The following is a 15522-nucleotide window of genomic DNA, read 5'->3' as shown; positions in this document are numbered from 1 at the left end:
CACCCTCCCTTCCCCCCCTCCTCCCCTCCCCACCTTCAAACATTTTAATTCCATTTTTACATTTTCTCATATTTTTTTTCCTTTTCCCTTATTCCCCTTTCCCTGTCCTTCTCACTGTCCCTACACCTTTGGTCCTTTTCTTCCTATTTCATGTTGCTAATTGTCCCGTAATAGCCTGTAAATGTTTGAAATATTTAATAATGGCAAAATTGGGGTTTTATTTCAGAACCTCTCTTAATCAGCCATACTAATGTTTCAGTGCACTGATGTTAGAAGATTGTTTCCATTATTTCCAACATAAATGTTTGATTTGGTTTCTTTTTTTGTGATTTCAAAACTATAATTTTATTGTGCTTCAGAACTATGTACCAAAAAACAGTTTACTACCTCCATAGGAAAGAATTTGGAATTTTTGAAAAAATTTTTGCTCCAGGAATTCTTTGTTGGTTTCCAGATATTTCTTGTTGTCACTGGTATTGTCTGTAAACATATTCTTTCCTGTACACATATATGAAGAGCTTGATTTTTCTTCTTGTATCAATAGGCAAGTGAAAGACCAGAATAAAAAAGTAGCAAATTTGAAGCATAAGGAACAAGTGGAAAAGAAGAAGAGTGCACAGATGCTAGAGGAGGCCAGACGAAGGGAAGACAACCTCAATGACAGCTCCCAGCAACTGCAGGTCAGAGCACATGGAGAGTGAAAGGGTCCTTAATCACATATTTTCTTTTCATCTTTATCCTCCTATTGTTTCTTTTTCTGCTTGCTGCCTTCCTCTCAGATCAACTGTTTAATAATAAAGGAATGGCTTTAAATAGAAAAGACAAGTTTTATTCCACAGCTTTGTGAAGATACCTCATTTTAGGAGAAAATTCATCTTGCTTCCAGTTCTCATTTGATTGGTCAGTTCTCTGTCGGTTTAACAGGTGGCTTATATTATATTTTAGAGTTGTCATTGTAACCCTTTGCCTATTCTAATTATTAAAGTGCATTACTAATCCTGGTTTTTAATCTGTCATTCTCCCTCAATTCTATTCTTCCTCCCTCTATATTTTCTTCTTTTTAAATTTTAAATTCAGAAAGAATATTTCATAATGGTGTACGACATTATTTTTCACCTGCAAGGAATGAAACCTAAACCTAATTATTCACAGATAAACTAAATCGAGCTACGTAACAATGGTAGCAGCAACCAAATGATAAATGCCAATTATGTTCCTAGTATTTAAACAAGACTGTAGTCTTTTTTTTCATTATCTTTCTAACCTTGTCATTAAAAAACAGTGAAAGTAGGTGGTATTGTGTACATTTTGCACATGGGGAAGTAGACTCAAAGATACTGACTTAGTTGCCCAGACTCACACAACTTTTTAATTGGCTTCACTATGATTTTAACTACGGTATGGCTTGTTGGATCTGCTGCCTCTCCTCTTTTTGTTGGCTGTAATATTTCAAAGTAAGGGGTAAGTCTTATAAAATGTCATAATCTTGCTGCAGTCCTCTGAAACTCAAGCTAAGACAGACAGCTAAGCCACTGCCACTTTGTCTTTCTGTCTTTTCAAGTTCTGGTTTAGTATGGTCCAGTGTTTGTTCCTCAATTGCATAATTGTACAATCTTGACTGGAAAAATATCGTGAAGTTATTATACAGAAACTATTTTTAGGTTTTACATCAAGTTCATTCTAAAAACACTCCACTGTTTAATCTCATTTTTCATTCCTCTTTTATATAACTTTTACTGATAATATTCTTCAGAAAAAGTGCATTTCCTCAAATGTATCAGCTTTATTAAAAAAAAAAGGCACCATATTAGGTTTTTCTCGCCCTTGTCAAAAATTGTTAATACTGACAATTTTGTCTTCTTTTCTCTCTTTTTTGTTTAAAAATGCAAGTCTAGTGGGTGGAAAAATTTTTAAAAATTTTTGTTAAATTATATTTTTCTCTCATTTTGAATGATACTGATTTTTTCACAACTTGAATTTTTCAGTGTTTTATTAGTATAATTCAAGTCTCTTTTTCCATAGTAGTTTTTTCTCACGTGGATTTATTTTTGTTTACTTTGTTTCCATTTTGAGAGCATATATTTAACCATAAATATTTTTATATTTGCTATACTTTTTTTTTAACCTTTCTTTTTACAGTTTGTTTTGTTTTGTTTTGTTTTTTGTTTTTGAGAGAGATACCATAAATATTTTTATATTTGCTATACTTTTTTTTTAACCTTTCTTTTTACAGTTTGTTTTGTTTTGTTTTGTTTTTTGTTTTTTTGAGACAGGGTCTCACTGTGTAGTTGAGACTGACCTGGAACTCACTATGTAGCCCAGGCTGGTCTCAAACTCACAGCAATCCTCCTGCTTCAGCCTCCCAAGTGCTGGGATTACAGGCACGCGCCACCACGCCCAGCTTCTTTTTACATTTATTGTAGAGTATTTTACTTGGTGTTTCTGTCTATTTTGCTAGAATGTATGTAGGAAATTACTTCATTGTTTATAGATTTGAATTGACTTAGTTATATTTTATGAAGTTGGTTGTTTACTTCTAGAATTTAAATTCAAACTCCTTTCTTGAACTATAGCCACATTTTTAGTTTCAAAAAATAATCTCTTTTTTAATAAAGCAACCATATCTTTTTGTTGGCTCCTTAACTGTGTTATTTCTCTCCTGTCCTGCCTCTCTGCCTGATTTAAATTTTTTTTTATTGCCCATTTGTCTCTGTAAACCAAAGATATTCCTCTAAGCTAATGTTAGTTATTGTAATACCACAAGTACTTTCTTATATTATCTTCTATTTACTGATCATATAAGCTGAGTGATAAGTGGGATGTACTGTTTATTTTGTGTATATAAAAAAGTAACATAGGGGATGCCTGACCTTTCCAAGATACGTCTCAGTAAATGATATCAAAGTTATGATAAATTGTAGCTGATAGCCATATACAAATCACACAAGGATGAATTTCAGAGATAATGGAAAGAGCCCTAAAGAATAATTAGGATACTTAGGATCTGACCTCAGGCCTTTTACTAACTAGTCTGTTACTTAGTGTATTTCCTAAGTATGTTATTACAAGTGACAGTCCAGTGGTAGGAAGTAGGTACAGACTGTGATCTTTAAGGGAACCTCGGTATTCTTGGAGAAGTGTCAGATTCCAGGATTGCAGCTGGAAATGTACAGTCTAAATCTGGATTGGTTTTAGTATACTTCAGAGTCACCCAACAGGCTTTTCAAATTTTAGACTGCTGGATCCCATCCTTAAGGTTTCTTCAGTTATATTTCATTACTCTCAAAATAGATGAATAAAAGGAAAGAATCAGACAGTAATTTTTTTGGCTTTCTATGAATAAATTATGTTGAGGGAACCAAATAATTGGTCATTGTAAGTTTGTTGTTGAAAGAATTCCAACTGATAAATACAGGCACAATGATAGAATTCAAAAAATTACCATTTTCAGGTAAGTTTTTTTTTGTACTATGGATCGAACTTGGGCCGTTGCACCTACAAAGCAGGCAGCCGAACCACTCAGCTAAATCTCTGGCAAAACATTGCTATTTTGGGCTGGGTGTGGTGGCACATGCCTGTAATCCCAGCACTCGGGAGGCTGTGTGTTCGACACCAGCCTGGGCTACATAGTGAGTTCCAGTCTCAATGAAATCAGCCTCAACTACATAGTGAGACCCTGTCTCAAAACCGCTCCCACACCCGCAAAAAAATGGGCTGGGGATTTGGCTCAGTGGTTCCGCTGCCTTCCTCTCAAGCGCAAGAGCCCAAGTTTGAGCCTAAAAAAAAAAAAAAAAAAACCCACCATTTTGGAGTGATGAAATGAACAATGAATTTAGGCAATTCTGCAGTGACTGCTAAAATTGTTTGATAAAATGTCAAGGTCAGCTTTATAGTGGATGGAGCAGGTTGATGTCCATTGAGAAATTTTTTAGTCCCTTCAAAAGAGGAAAGAACACACACACACACACACACACACACACACACACACACACACATTTTGAATCTTTAGCTGTGATACTTTGGGGGTCTAAATAGTAGGTATCAAAAGAATGAAACTGAGGGCTGAAGGTGTAGAAGTGGGAAGGGTAGGAGAAAGGAAATAAGGGAAAAGAAAAAATATGAAAAAAGTAAAAAATGGAGACAAAGTATTTGTAAATAGGGGAGGGTGGAGGGGGTGAAGGGAAGGCAGGGGTATGGGGAAAAAATGGGAAGCAAAATCTGTTGTGTAAGGGTACAAGGTCCTATTGATGAATGTAACTGTACTGTATACTTAAAAAGTACCAATAAACTCAGTAAGAAAAGAAAAAAAAAGAATGAAATCTGATCAAAGTAAAGAAAATAAGAAGAGATAGTTAATTACTCAAGGAAATGCTATCAACTAAACTGAGATTATTTAAGAAATTCTGCATGATTGAAGACTTGGTTTTTTTTTTTTAACCTAATATCTGGAAAGGGCAGAAAAATGAGAAATATGATTAGTACAGTTTTTTAAATTAACAAAAAATTTCAAGTAAATCAATGTTTAGGACTTATTTGGATCCTGACTTGAATAACTTTAGAAAGGCACTTATGAGTCTCTGGGAGAGATATGAGCACTTCACAATTAAAGCTGTATTGTGGTTACATGGAATTTATTATCTGCCATCTCTATACTTTTGTGTATGTTTGAAGATGTCCCTAATGCTGAAAAACAAATGTGTCATATAACCACTTGACTCTGTTTCTATTTTCTAAAATTAGTCTTAAGGTGGTCAGACTGTGTGGACTTCAGTGTGTCATACAGAGTATTTAAATATCTACATATCCTTGGAATAGAGTCATTGGTCCTGGCTCAGTTTCTTTCTTCTTGTGATGCTTTGGATGGGTCTTGGCATGCTACACCAGGCCACTTCCACTGAGCTACACTGACCTACCTTACTTCTTAGCCGTATTCCTTCCCTTGAGAAATATTTATTTAAAATTTTCACCAAGCAGTATTTTATTTCATATTTGTACTGTCTTAGTTTTTTTTTTTAATTTTAAAAGCCTGGGTCATATGAATTTGCTTTTATTGTGCAAAGATTAGAGTTAATTAATATAGTAGAAAAAATAATCTGTAATATTTAAATTTCCTTATACCCTTCCAAATATTCTTCTAAACTCTAATACTTTTATCATTGTAATAATGTATGCTCATATACTATTTTGTATCTTTCCTTTTAAAAACTTAATGTCATTTAAACATTTCTCTAAACAATGTGTTTTCATAATGCTTGTCTGTATTTTCAGTTCAGTCCAAAGATCAATAGCTTCATACAAGTTCATCTTTTGCTGAACATTTTTTTAATTTCCAATTTATACTGAACAAATTTGTACAGACAACTTTTACCGAATTAGATGATTTTCTTTGGGCATTCCACAGAGCAGATGTAGGGTCAAAGTATATGAAAGGTAACTCTTCCCTAATTTCTATCCACAAAGACTGAGCTAATGTGTAATGCTCCTAGTAGTTGTAGGCATTCTGTTTTCCCCATAGCTACTTTGGTTCTATTTAATTTTGTATTCATTTTATACGCAAATATAATGATATCTTCATCTTGATTTGTTTTATATCTTAATGAAACTTCATTTTCCCCATATGATTTATTTTCTGAAATATATTGTGAAATTTTAGTTATATTCATGATCTACCATATCCTAAGGATCTCTCCCTAGTACCAAGTTTGATGTTATGCATTGAGTAATGAAACCTGGCATATATTTGATCCTTTCAGTTTTTTCTAAAAAAATAAGTTACTACTTTTTATTGTATAAACATTTTGTTAAAAAATCTTCTAGTCTGCCTGCCTTATCCTCTCTGGGAAGTTTTGTAGTTTATCTCCCATTCATAAATGATTAAATATGTTAGTTTCTTCTATTCTTTACATATTTACACAGACATGTGTTAGTCTTTAATATTAATCATTTTGATTCATATGAAATTTATTTTGGTGTGTTGTGAGACAGATTTGTTCTCCAACTAGCATATAATAAATAGGTATTATTTAAAAATTTTAAAAATCTAGCTAAGCATTATACTAAATATTAGAGAAATGTTCATTTAGTTCTATATTTCATATTTATTGTTCTGGGTTTTCTTTAACATTTACATATAGCATATTAGTCCTTTTTATTTCCACTCCCCCATTCCTTTCCTGTCCATCTATCCCTAGAACCTCTTCCCATCTGCAAAAGGTCTCCCTCATTTCCACACTTGATCTTAGCCAAAAGGCTGAGAAACTATTCCTTATTTCCTGTCTTTTATATTGTTCTTTATTTATACTTTGAATTTATCATATAAGAAAAACCATGTGATATTTTATCTTCAACGTCTGATTTATTTCTCTTAGCATTATGACCTCAGAGTCCATATTGTTTTGATTTTAATCCAATTCTATACATATGTTGTTTTGCACTAAGTTTATAAAGTTGGTGGGGCATTTCCATCTTTATCTCAAAACTTTTTTCCTAGGTTAATTCATCAGTTTTTCCAGTAATCTTTGAAATATTCTTTGGGACTCTTTAACTTGTTAAATTATTCTAATATAAAGAATGTTATGATTTGTGGTAGTTTATTACAGTTCCAACCAAGACCTAATTTTCTTTTTATTCATATCTACATTTACTATACATCACATAAAACAAAAATGATTGACAGGAAAAATATTTCCTAAAATTCTATATCCATATCACATCCAAGTTTTTATAGATTTTTAATGGATCATAGACAGGAGAAAATTAACTGCAACTCCGAACCATGTAAAAAAGGAAAAAGTATTAGTAAATGGACTGTAATGCATTCACCTATAATATAAACATAATGCTGTTTCTCTGTATGACAACTAATGAGACAAATTCCTTACAAGGCTCTCTTGTAAGGTTGTGATTATTGAGAGGATATATGCAAATGCCATCTGTAACATATTAGCACCTGTAACATAAATGCACATGTAAATAGTAGCAGAAGCAGAGTATAAGTAGTAGTGTAACTAGAGAGTCATTTTAAGAGATTATATGATTATCCTATAGCAGTATGCACTCACTTCCTTAAGAGAGAATTTCTCCCCCCCATAGCAGGATGTGAAAAACTTTGCCTCATGGGACTTCATTTAGAACAGTGGTCTATTAGGAGCTATTTTGTTTCCCTGGGGATATTTGGTTCCCAGGGATATTTGGATAAATTGTGTGGAGACAGATTTAGTTGTCACAACTTGAGGAGAGCTACTAGCTTCTATTGGGTAGGGCTCAGTGATTCTGCTAGATACCCTATAATGTTCAGGACAGTACCCACAACAAAGATTTATTCAGCTCAAAATGTGAATTGTTTGGAAGTTTAAAAGTCCTGATTGAGAAATACTTTAAATGTCAGTTCTTTTTTTAAAGTGCTATTATGGAGTAAGCTTCCATTATTAGTTTTGGAAAACTATAATGCATATGTCCATATTTTATATCCCTTTTTACACATTGCTAAGACCAACACCATAATTGTAATACTGTCACACCAAATAATAATAATGGTACATAGTTATATAGATAATGATAGAATTGGGGAGCGTGAGTGATTGACATGACATATAACTTAACTTTCACTTTCAGGCATACAATTCCATTTTGAAGTGAAGATACCATCTGATTGACATTATTAAAACCAGTGCTAAAAAATACTCAGTAAATTTTCACATTGTAATTGACTTTATTCACACTTTTTTTTTCTCATTGAGTTTATTGGTACATTTTAGGGTTAACAAGATGAAGAGTTTGTTGGTGGTTTCTCATTTCCTCTCCTTCTTCCAAATTCCTAAAATTACACAAATCTCCTTCTTTGAGCCCTGTACTCTGCAAGTGAAGTGTTCTCATTTGACTTTACCTAATATGTGTGGTTGGCAGAAGTAGGTTTGTATTACCAAACCTAGATGGAGATGTAGCTCAGTGGTAGATCCATGCTAACGTGTCTGAGACCCTGAGTTTGATCCTCAAAACTGTTTTTAAAAAAGACATAAAGACTAAAATTAAAAATATGGGCTGACTCAAAAAAGTTACCTAGTCTAATGTTTGGAAAACTGACATGTGTTTGTTTTGTTTTGGTTTTTTGGTTTGTTTTTGTTTTTTTTGGTACCGGGGATTGAACTCAGGTCCTTGCGCTTGCAAGGCCGGCCACCGAACTGCTGAGCTAAATCCCCAGCCCTGACATGTGTTTGTTTTGATATATGCAAACATAATAACAATTGAAGTAAAACTCTATAGCTATTGCTTTCATTTTTTTTTTTTTTTTACTGGGGATCGAACTCAGGACCTTACATAATAACAATTGAAGTAAAACTCTATAGCTATTGCTTTCATTTTTTTTTTTTTTTAAACTGGGGATCGAACTCAGGACCTTGTGCTTGTGAAGCAGGCACAGTGCCACTGAGCTAAACTCTGGCCCTATTGCTTTCATTTTAACTAATAAGAACTGTTTAAAATAGAAATGCATATTGTTTTACTGTCTCCAGATTGTTATTGTGCTGTCTGTGGTACACAGTATGTATCTAGATTTGGAATTGTCTGAATTAGTTAAACAGAATGAAATGTCCAAAGTAGGACAGCTGAATAAAATTGAACCTTTACTAGTAGTCTTGTTCCCACAGGCTGCTGAAAAGAACAGTGAATACTGTATAACTGATTATCTCCTATTAGTTCCCATAATTGATCTCTTTATAATTTTATTCTTAATTAACAAATAATAATTGTATATATTTATGGGGTGTATGTATGTAAAATCTTAGGCAAATTAGGTTACCCATCAGTTCATATTCTTATTTATTTGTATTTAAAACATTTAAAATCTATACCTGTAACACTTTTGGAAATACATAGTATGTAATTTTAAATTATACTGATTTAGACAAAATCTTTTTTATTTACTTTAAAAGTAGAATTAGTTACAATAAAAGAATAAATAGTCTTTGAACAGGAGACTAATGAGGGTTTTTATTCAGTGAGGTGAAAAGGACAGTATTTTATTCTCATTTTCTTAAAGTAATGGATTGATTCTCAAAATAAATGTGAGACCTTACTCAAATATTCTATGATTACTCTTATTAGTAGACTTCCATTGTCTATCTCTTTCACTGAACTTTGATAATTGTCATATTATTCTTTATTCTTAGTAATGAACTATTAATGGAGTTGAACTACTATTTTTACCAAAATCTCAAGAAAGCATCTGTCATTAGAACTCAGTTCAATTGTAAGTTTTATTGAGTAATTTCCAGCAGGATATCTTGCTGATTTTACATCTTCTGGTATATTGATCTATATTACAGATTTGGAAGTCTTCTTTATACCTGCCTTTTTGTATTTTAGGTGTTACATTTTAAAACAGTATCATAACAAAGGCTATGTAGTAAAATAAAGATCCCGGTAGCCTAAGAGGAATTTTTCTTTAAGCAGGAATATTGCCTTATTGTTAATGCAGTTTTGTTATACTGGAGACACATCCTTACATTATGCTAATCATCCTCCGGTGTGTCTCCATGCCATTCTTAACTCCTAGTATTCATGCTTTTATGTAATCCTGTCCCATACTGTACCAGGGTTGGTTTGCGTGAATGATATACGAAAGCAGAAGTGATAATATATGAATTCTAAAGGTAGATTATAAGATGTTGATGCTTCTTTCTCCCTCAGAACACTTGCTCTGATAGAAGCCAGTGTCCATGATGTAATGAAACTTAAGAGTCTTGTGGACATAAACAGAGGCTCCTTGAAGTCAGTAGCTGTATCCGCTTGCCAGTCATTCATGTAGAAGGTAGAGGACTAAAGTTTATGTGACCTCTGAATACAACCCAGTGAGAGACCCTATAACTAAAGTGTTCACTTGCCACATTCACAACAGGACCATAATTTGTATTTTTCACCCTTGATTTTGATTTAATTTGTATGTCTCACTGCCAGGTGGCTCTGATTTGAATTCTATCATCTGCTGTTAGAAGCTAACTGGTATTTGCTTTTTTGGTTAATGTAGGATACCAAAAACAAAACAGCTAGGTTATTAGTTATCCCAGTGGTTAAATTTTCTTTTATTATTCCTTTGTCCTTAGGGGGAGTTTATTTATATACTTTTTCTTAATTTTATTAGTAAAAATACTGATGAAAGTGATTAGATACATTTATACCACAGTGGTACAAGCCACCCAGTGAGACAGTAATGCATGTATCACTGCTGGTTCAACCTGGCAGGTATGTTTGAGTTCTTTCCAAACAGAAACTCTCTGGGATAATAAATATTTACTGTTCTTTTAGGCTGCTAAGTTTTTTGTTTTTTCCAGTACCAGGAATCAAACTCAGGACCTTGAACTTGTGAGGCAGTTGCCTCACCACTGAGCTAAATCTCTAGCCCTAGGCTGCTAAGTTTTAAAGTCAGCAAATAACTACCGGAGGTGTGTAGTAGTCTCAGTATTAAAATGATCTGCCATAGCGTGACCTCCCTCCTTCCCCCAACTGGACATCTTGGTTTTCTCTACTGGCTTAAGAGTAAATGCTATTTAAAATTGTTTTATTAAGTTTATCAGTATGATAATTATCAGAGCTAAATATTTTGGAGGTTTTGATGGTGTTTGACATAAGGACTATTGCCTTGAATTTGTATTTGTCTGTTATGTAACATGAGGGATTGTATGTAGCCTTTTATAGAAATATCATATATAAATCCATTCTAGTTAGTATAATCTTCTGTAGTAAAAATATGTGAGCCACACATTTTGAGTTTTCTAATGCCTCATTAAAAACTAAAAGAAAGCTGGTCATGGTGGTGCATGCCTGTCATCCCTGCACTTGGGAGACTGAGACAGGAAGATTGCTAGGAGTTCAAGACCATCTTGAGTTCCATAGTGAGTTCAAGGCAAGCCTGAACTATATAGTAAGACCTTGTCTCAAAGAAGAAAAAAAAAAAAAAAACTAAAAGAAACAGATGACATCAATTTAATAATGTATTTTATTTACTCTGATGTAAAATATTTAACATACAATCAATATGGAAATTATTAATGAAGCATTTTATATTTTTGAAGACTAGATCTTAAAAATTTTGTGTATATTTATAGCATATCTCAATTTGGATTAGCCATATTTTAAGTGCCTAGAAGCATTTTGTTTATAGTGGCCACCATATTGAATAGTAAAAATTTAATTTGAACATCCTTAATTTGAAAATTCAAACTCCAAAATGCTCCAATATCTGAAACTTTCTCAGTACAAATGTGGTGCTACAAATGGAAAATTCCATACCTGCCCTCACGTGAGTGGTCACAGTCAAAACACAGACACACTTGTAGAAAGTGATCTTAAGGGTGTATGCTTAAAGTGCAGTATATGTTGAACAGATGATGAATTTTGTGCTAAAACTTCAGTCTAATCCCCGAGATAGCTTGTTACATATGTGCAAAAGTTCAGAAACAAATCCAACACTTCAAGGCCCAAGTATTTCAGCTAAAGGATAGTCTCCCTGTTGTATATTTAGCTGAAGACAGAAGAACTCTGTATTGTAATCTAGTAGCAAATTAAGAATATATATAAACAGGAATGATTGTCTCAAACTGAAGTATGGGATATTTTAACTTTTAATCTCCTGCTGCATTTAGGTCCAGTAGGTGAATCTTCTAATTTCCAAATGCTTCAGATTCTTCAAACCTGAGGAATAACTTAGAGATAGCAGAGAATAGGGATCTGTGAGATTCTATGATATGTTGATTTCTCCAGCGTTATAAAGCTAGAATGGTATGACTGCTTCATAGTTTATCATGAAGACTGGGAATTTGGAAAGAGAAAAGATAGATTATAAAGTACATATTCAGGAATTCAGGATATACCAATGTAATCACTGTCCCTGTTTAAGGCAACAAAAACACTAGGTAGAGGCTCCAGTACATCCTTTTATGTCCTTCTGCACAGACCTGAGAATAGAAGTATATGAAGTCTGTTACAACTCATCTTTTATAAAGACTAAAACTTTACCAACCAATATCTTATTGGCTCACACATTCAAGAAGCTGGTGATAAATATCACTTCTTCAGGCACTGAACAGATGAGAAGTTTTTCTTTTCCATCAAACCAGAATATACCATCAAGTACAGTATAGATGAGCAGTTTTGTCCCTATAGTTCTGTGTCAGATTGTGTCACTACAGTCTACTCACTACTAATTTTGTAGATATAAAAAATTTTTTTTACAGAAAAAAGGATGGCAAAAAAATTTTTTTAAAGCCTCTTGAGTTTGTGTTGTATCTTAGATGGCACTGATGGATATTTAACAGGGAATTTTTTTTTTTTTGTCTTTCTTTTCTGGTTTGTGGATTGAACCCAGAACCTCACACATGTTAAGCAAATGGTCTAGTATTAAGCTACCGTCTTCAGGCCCTGCTATTGAGATATTTATGTTTTAAAATATGTTTGGAATCTTTAGAATTACAGCAGAAGCTTCTACACTGTGCCCTTAAATTTTTTTTTTCCTTCTTATTTTGAGGATCCCATGGTTATTAGAAGTCTTGGAAGAAGTTTTCCATATTTATGTCCCACTTGAGCTATTTTTTTGCCAGGAAGAAATGCATAGGACTTTAAATTAGAAGATGAAAAATATGATGACTTGTAATTTATACATATTTTGTTCCCTTCAGCTTTCTTTTGCTCATTAGCATGGTCTTGAGTTCATAAGTTTATAAATAGTCAGTGAAACTGTGTACTAACTGCTTTTAGCTAGGCTTCTGACTCCGGAGGAGTAGACTTCCTCTGTACCCCAGCTTTCCATAGCATATTGTACTTCACTGAGCCTCTTTCCTTCTTGTTTCCATTTTCCCACAGCTTATTTTAGATTACACAGGTCTCTATCCCAACTGCCTATTTGCAAATCTCCTGGTCTCAGTGGAATAGCTGGATCATATGTTGCTTCTGTTTTTAATTTGTTGATCAACCTCTGTGTTTTCCATAATGGCTGAATTATATTCTCAACAAATAGTATGTGAGAAACCCTGTTCCTGACAAATAATGTATGAGAGATCTCCTTTCTCTGCATCTGCATGAACATTTGTTACATTTTGTTATTTTGGTTAAGGGCCAATCTTAACTAGGGTGAGATGATATCTTATTGTGATTTTGATTTCAATTTATCTGATGATTAATGATAAGTATTTTTTCATATGCTTGTTGACTACATATATTTTCTTTTAAGAAATATCTGTACAGGTATTTTGCTCATTTTAAAACATGGTTATTTGTTTTCTTGCTATTGAGCTGATTTCTTCTTGTAGTTTTCGATATTAAGCCCTCAGTAGATGTAAAGATGTATAGATTACAAATACTTTCTCACATTTTATAGATTATTTCTTCATTCTTGTGATTGTTTGCTGTGCTGTACAGAAATTTTTAGTTGGATATTGCCCCATTTATCTGTTTTTTCATTTGTTGCCTGTGCTTTCAAGGTTTTATCCAAAAACCTTTTGTCTAACACAATGTTTTGAAGCTCTTCTTCTCTGCTTCTAGTAGTTTCATAGTTTTGGGTCTTACATTTAATTCTTTAATCCATCTTGAATTGATTGCTGTTAGAGATGAGTGCCTAATTTCACTCTTCTGCATGTAAATATCCAGGCAAACCTTGTTCTTTTGTTTTCATAAAAGGCAACACTTTATCCTCAATCCTCTGGTTCTACAAGAATTTGAAGAGAGAGTGCTTATTAATACACTGATGAATCTTGTTCTCCAGTTTGCATGCATTCTTATCTTTATTTTAAAATTTCAACTATCTTACATGATCTTAAAATCCTGTAGAATTTTTCTTTCTGATACATCTCACCTCCCAAAAGTTACATTTTAAATTTATATAGAACATAAGACCTAACAGATATTGCGTGAGTAAATTATTCAGTCTTATCCAGACCAATCTCTTACATCCACTTGTTTCCAGCTGTCTCTTATAATATTGAGAAAACTTTACTTTCATGAACCATTAAGAAACATCCTCTTCTTTTTCATTTTTTAAAAAATTATTTTGCCAGTAATTGTGTATGTGAAGAATGCAATCTGAAGAGTCGTGTTTACTTTTTTCCTAGGTGTAACATTCCAAGGATAGACAGTGTTTTGGTATTCAATCTAAGTAGAATCTCATCCAAGTTGGTTTTCAGCTCAGATTAGAGAATAGTTCTACAACAATTTTGTGTTTTTAAATAACCAAACCCTTATTGTCTATGCTGACAAAGCTTTATTCTCTCTGCTTCAGAGAGCAAGTCTGTCATGTCTGTCTTGCTTAACTAATTCATCTCATTGCTCTTAATAAACTTATTCAAGCTTGTTTACTTCTTTTCTTCCTTTATTCTTTCCTCTGTGAAGATAACTTTCTTGCCTTGGTTTGCTTCCAAAGAAATAACTTTTAATAAGCAAACAGCCTTTTCTTGATAAATAGGCTCATCTTGGGTTAATTGATTAGTCTACTTCACCTAGTCTTCCATCGTTTTCCAGGACAGTCTCCGTAAGAAGGATGACAGGATTGAAGAACTGGAAGAAGCACTGAGAGAAAGTGTACAGATAACTGCAGAGCGAGAAATGGTGCTGGCACAAGAGGAATCAGCCAGGACCAATGCTGAAAAACAGGTCTGCAATTTTATACAGTTACTGGCAATGCTGCTAGTTAAACACAAGGTAAAAGCCAACCAGTAGAGTTTAGGTTAGCTATACATATTCTATATTTATTCAGAAACACTTTATTATGTGTAAGTATTTGGACTTGGACTTAAATAATAATTAAAATATTACTATGCAAGAATTTACTCATGTTAGCGTGGAGGTCTCTGCATTAATAGTTTAAAGCTGTTTTCATTTATATTTATGTAGTATAAATTAATATATCTGATAAGATGAAAGGGAACTTGGCCTGTTTGCTACAAGACTGGGCACAACCTGGCTTTTGAAGTGAATGTGAAAATACATTTCTGACTCAATGATGTTAATTTCAAATAGCAAATAGTTTATTTTATGCTGTGCCGTGTTCAAAAGAACAATTAAGGTTATAATGAGCTAAACATTAATAGCAAATATGAAGGCTATATTTGGCTTTCCAATCCCAAATTAGCATATCTCAGCCTGGAAGTTACTTATGAAGAATTCTACTGTTGCCATTTCTAGAGTTTGTATTATATACGTTCCAATTTCCTGTACCCATGCCTTTTTATTAGAAATAATTACTAAAGATAGGCTGTGTGAATGGAAAAACCAATTTTTTTTTTAATTTTATTGAGTTTATTGGTACATTTTAGAGATACAGTACAGTTACATGCATTGTTGGGATCATGTACCTTTACATGGCAAGTCTTGATTCTCATTTTTTCCCCTTACCTCTGCCCTCCCTTCACCCCCTCCTCCCCTCCCCATCTACAAACACTTTATTTTCATCTTTTCATTCTCTCACATTTTTTTCTTTTCCCTTTTTGTTCTTCCCCTACGTATCACACCTTCCCTACACCTTTAGCTCCTTTCCTC

At 33.3% G+C, this 15522-nt stretch overlaps 1 protein-coding gene across 10 annotated transcripts in view; it reads left to right on the top strand.

Annotated features, from left to right (window-relative positions):
- Erc1 (ELKS/RAB6-interacting/CAST family member 1) overlaps positions 1 to 15522 on the top strand; it is a 445074-nt gene that overhangs the window by 227868 nt on the left and 201684 nt on the right. For 6 of the 10 annotated variants that reach the window (XM_010630417.2, XM_019208386.2, XM_010630419.1 and 3 more), the window contains 2 exons: positions 545 to 680; positions 14506 to 14637. In XM_010630417.2, coding sequence (XP_010628719.1) covers positions 545 to 680; positions 14506 to 14637 — 268 coding nt within the window. The remainder of the gene's footprint in view (positions 1 to 544; positions 681 to 14505; positions 14638 to 15522) is intronic. The other 4 variants (XM_019208387.2, XM_010630422.1, XM_010630425.2 and 1 more) reach the window with 1 other exon arrangement.

Source organism: Fukomys damarensis, unplaced genomic scaffold (assembly GCF_012274545.1).
Source record: "Fukomys damarensis isolate Sample0158 unplaced genomic scaffold, DMR_v1.0_HiC HiC_scaffold_5, whole genome shotgun sequence".
NCBI classification, from domain to species: Eukaryota; Metazoa; Chordata; class Mammalia; order Rodentia; family Bathyergidae; genus Fukomys; species Fukomys damarensis.
The sequence above is the reverse complement of the archived record's forward strand: the minus strand, read 5'-3'. Positions and strand labels throughout refer to the sequence as shown.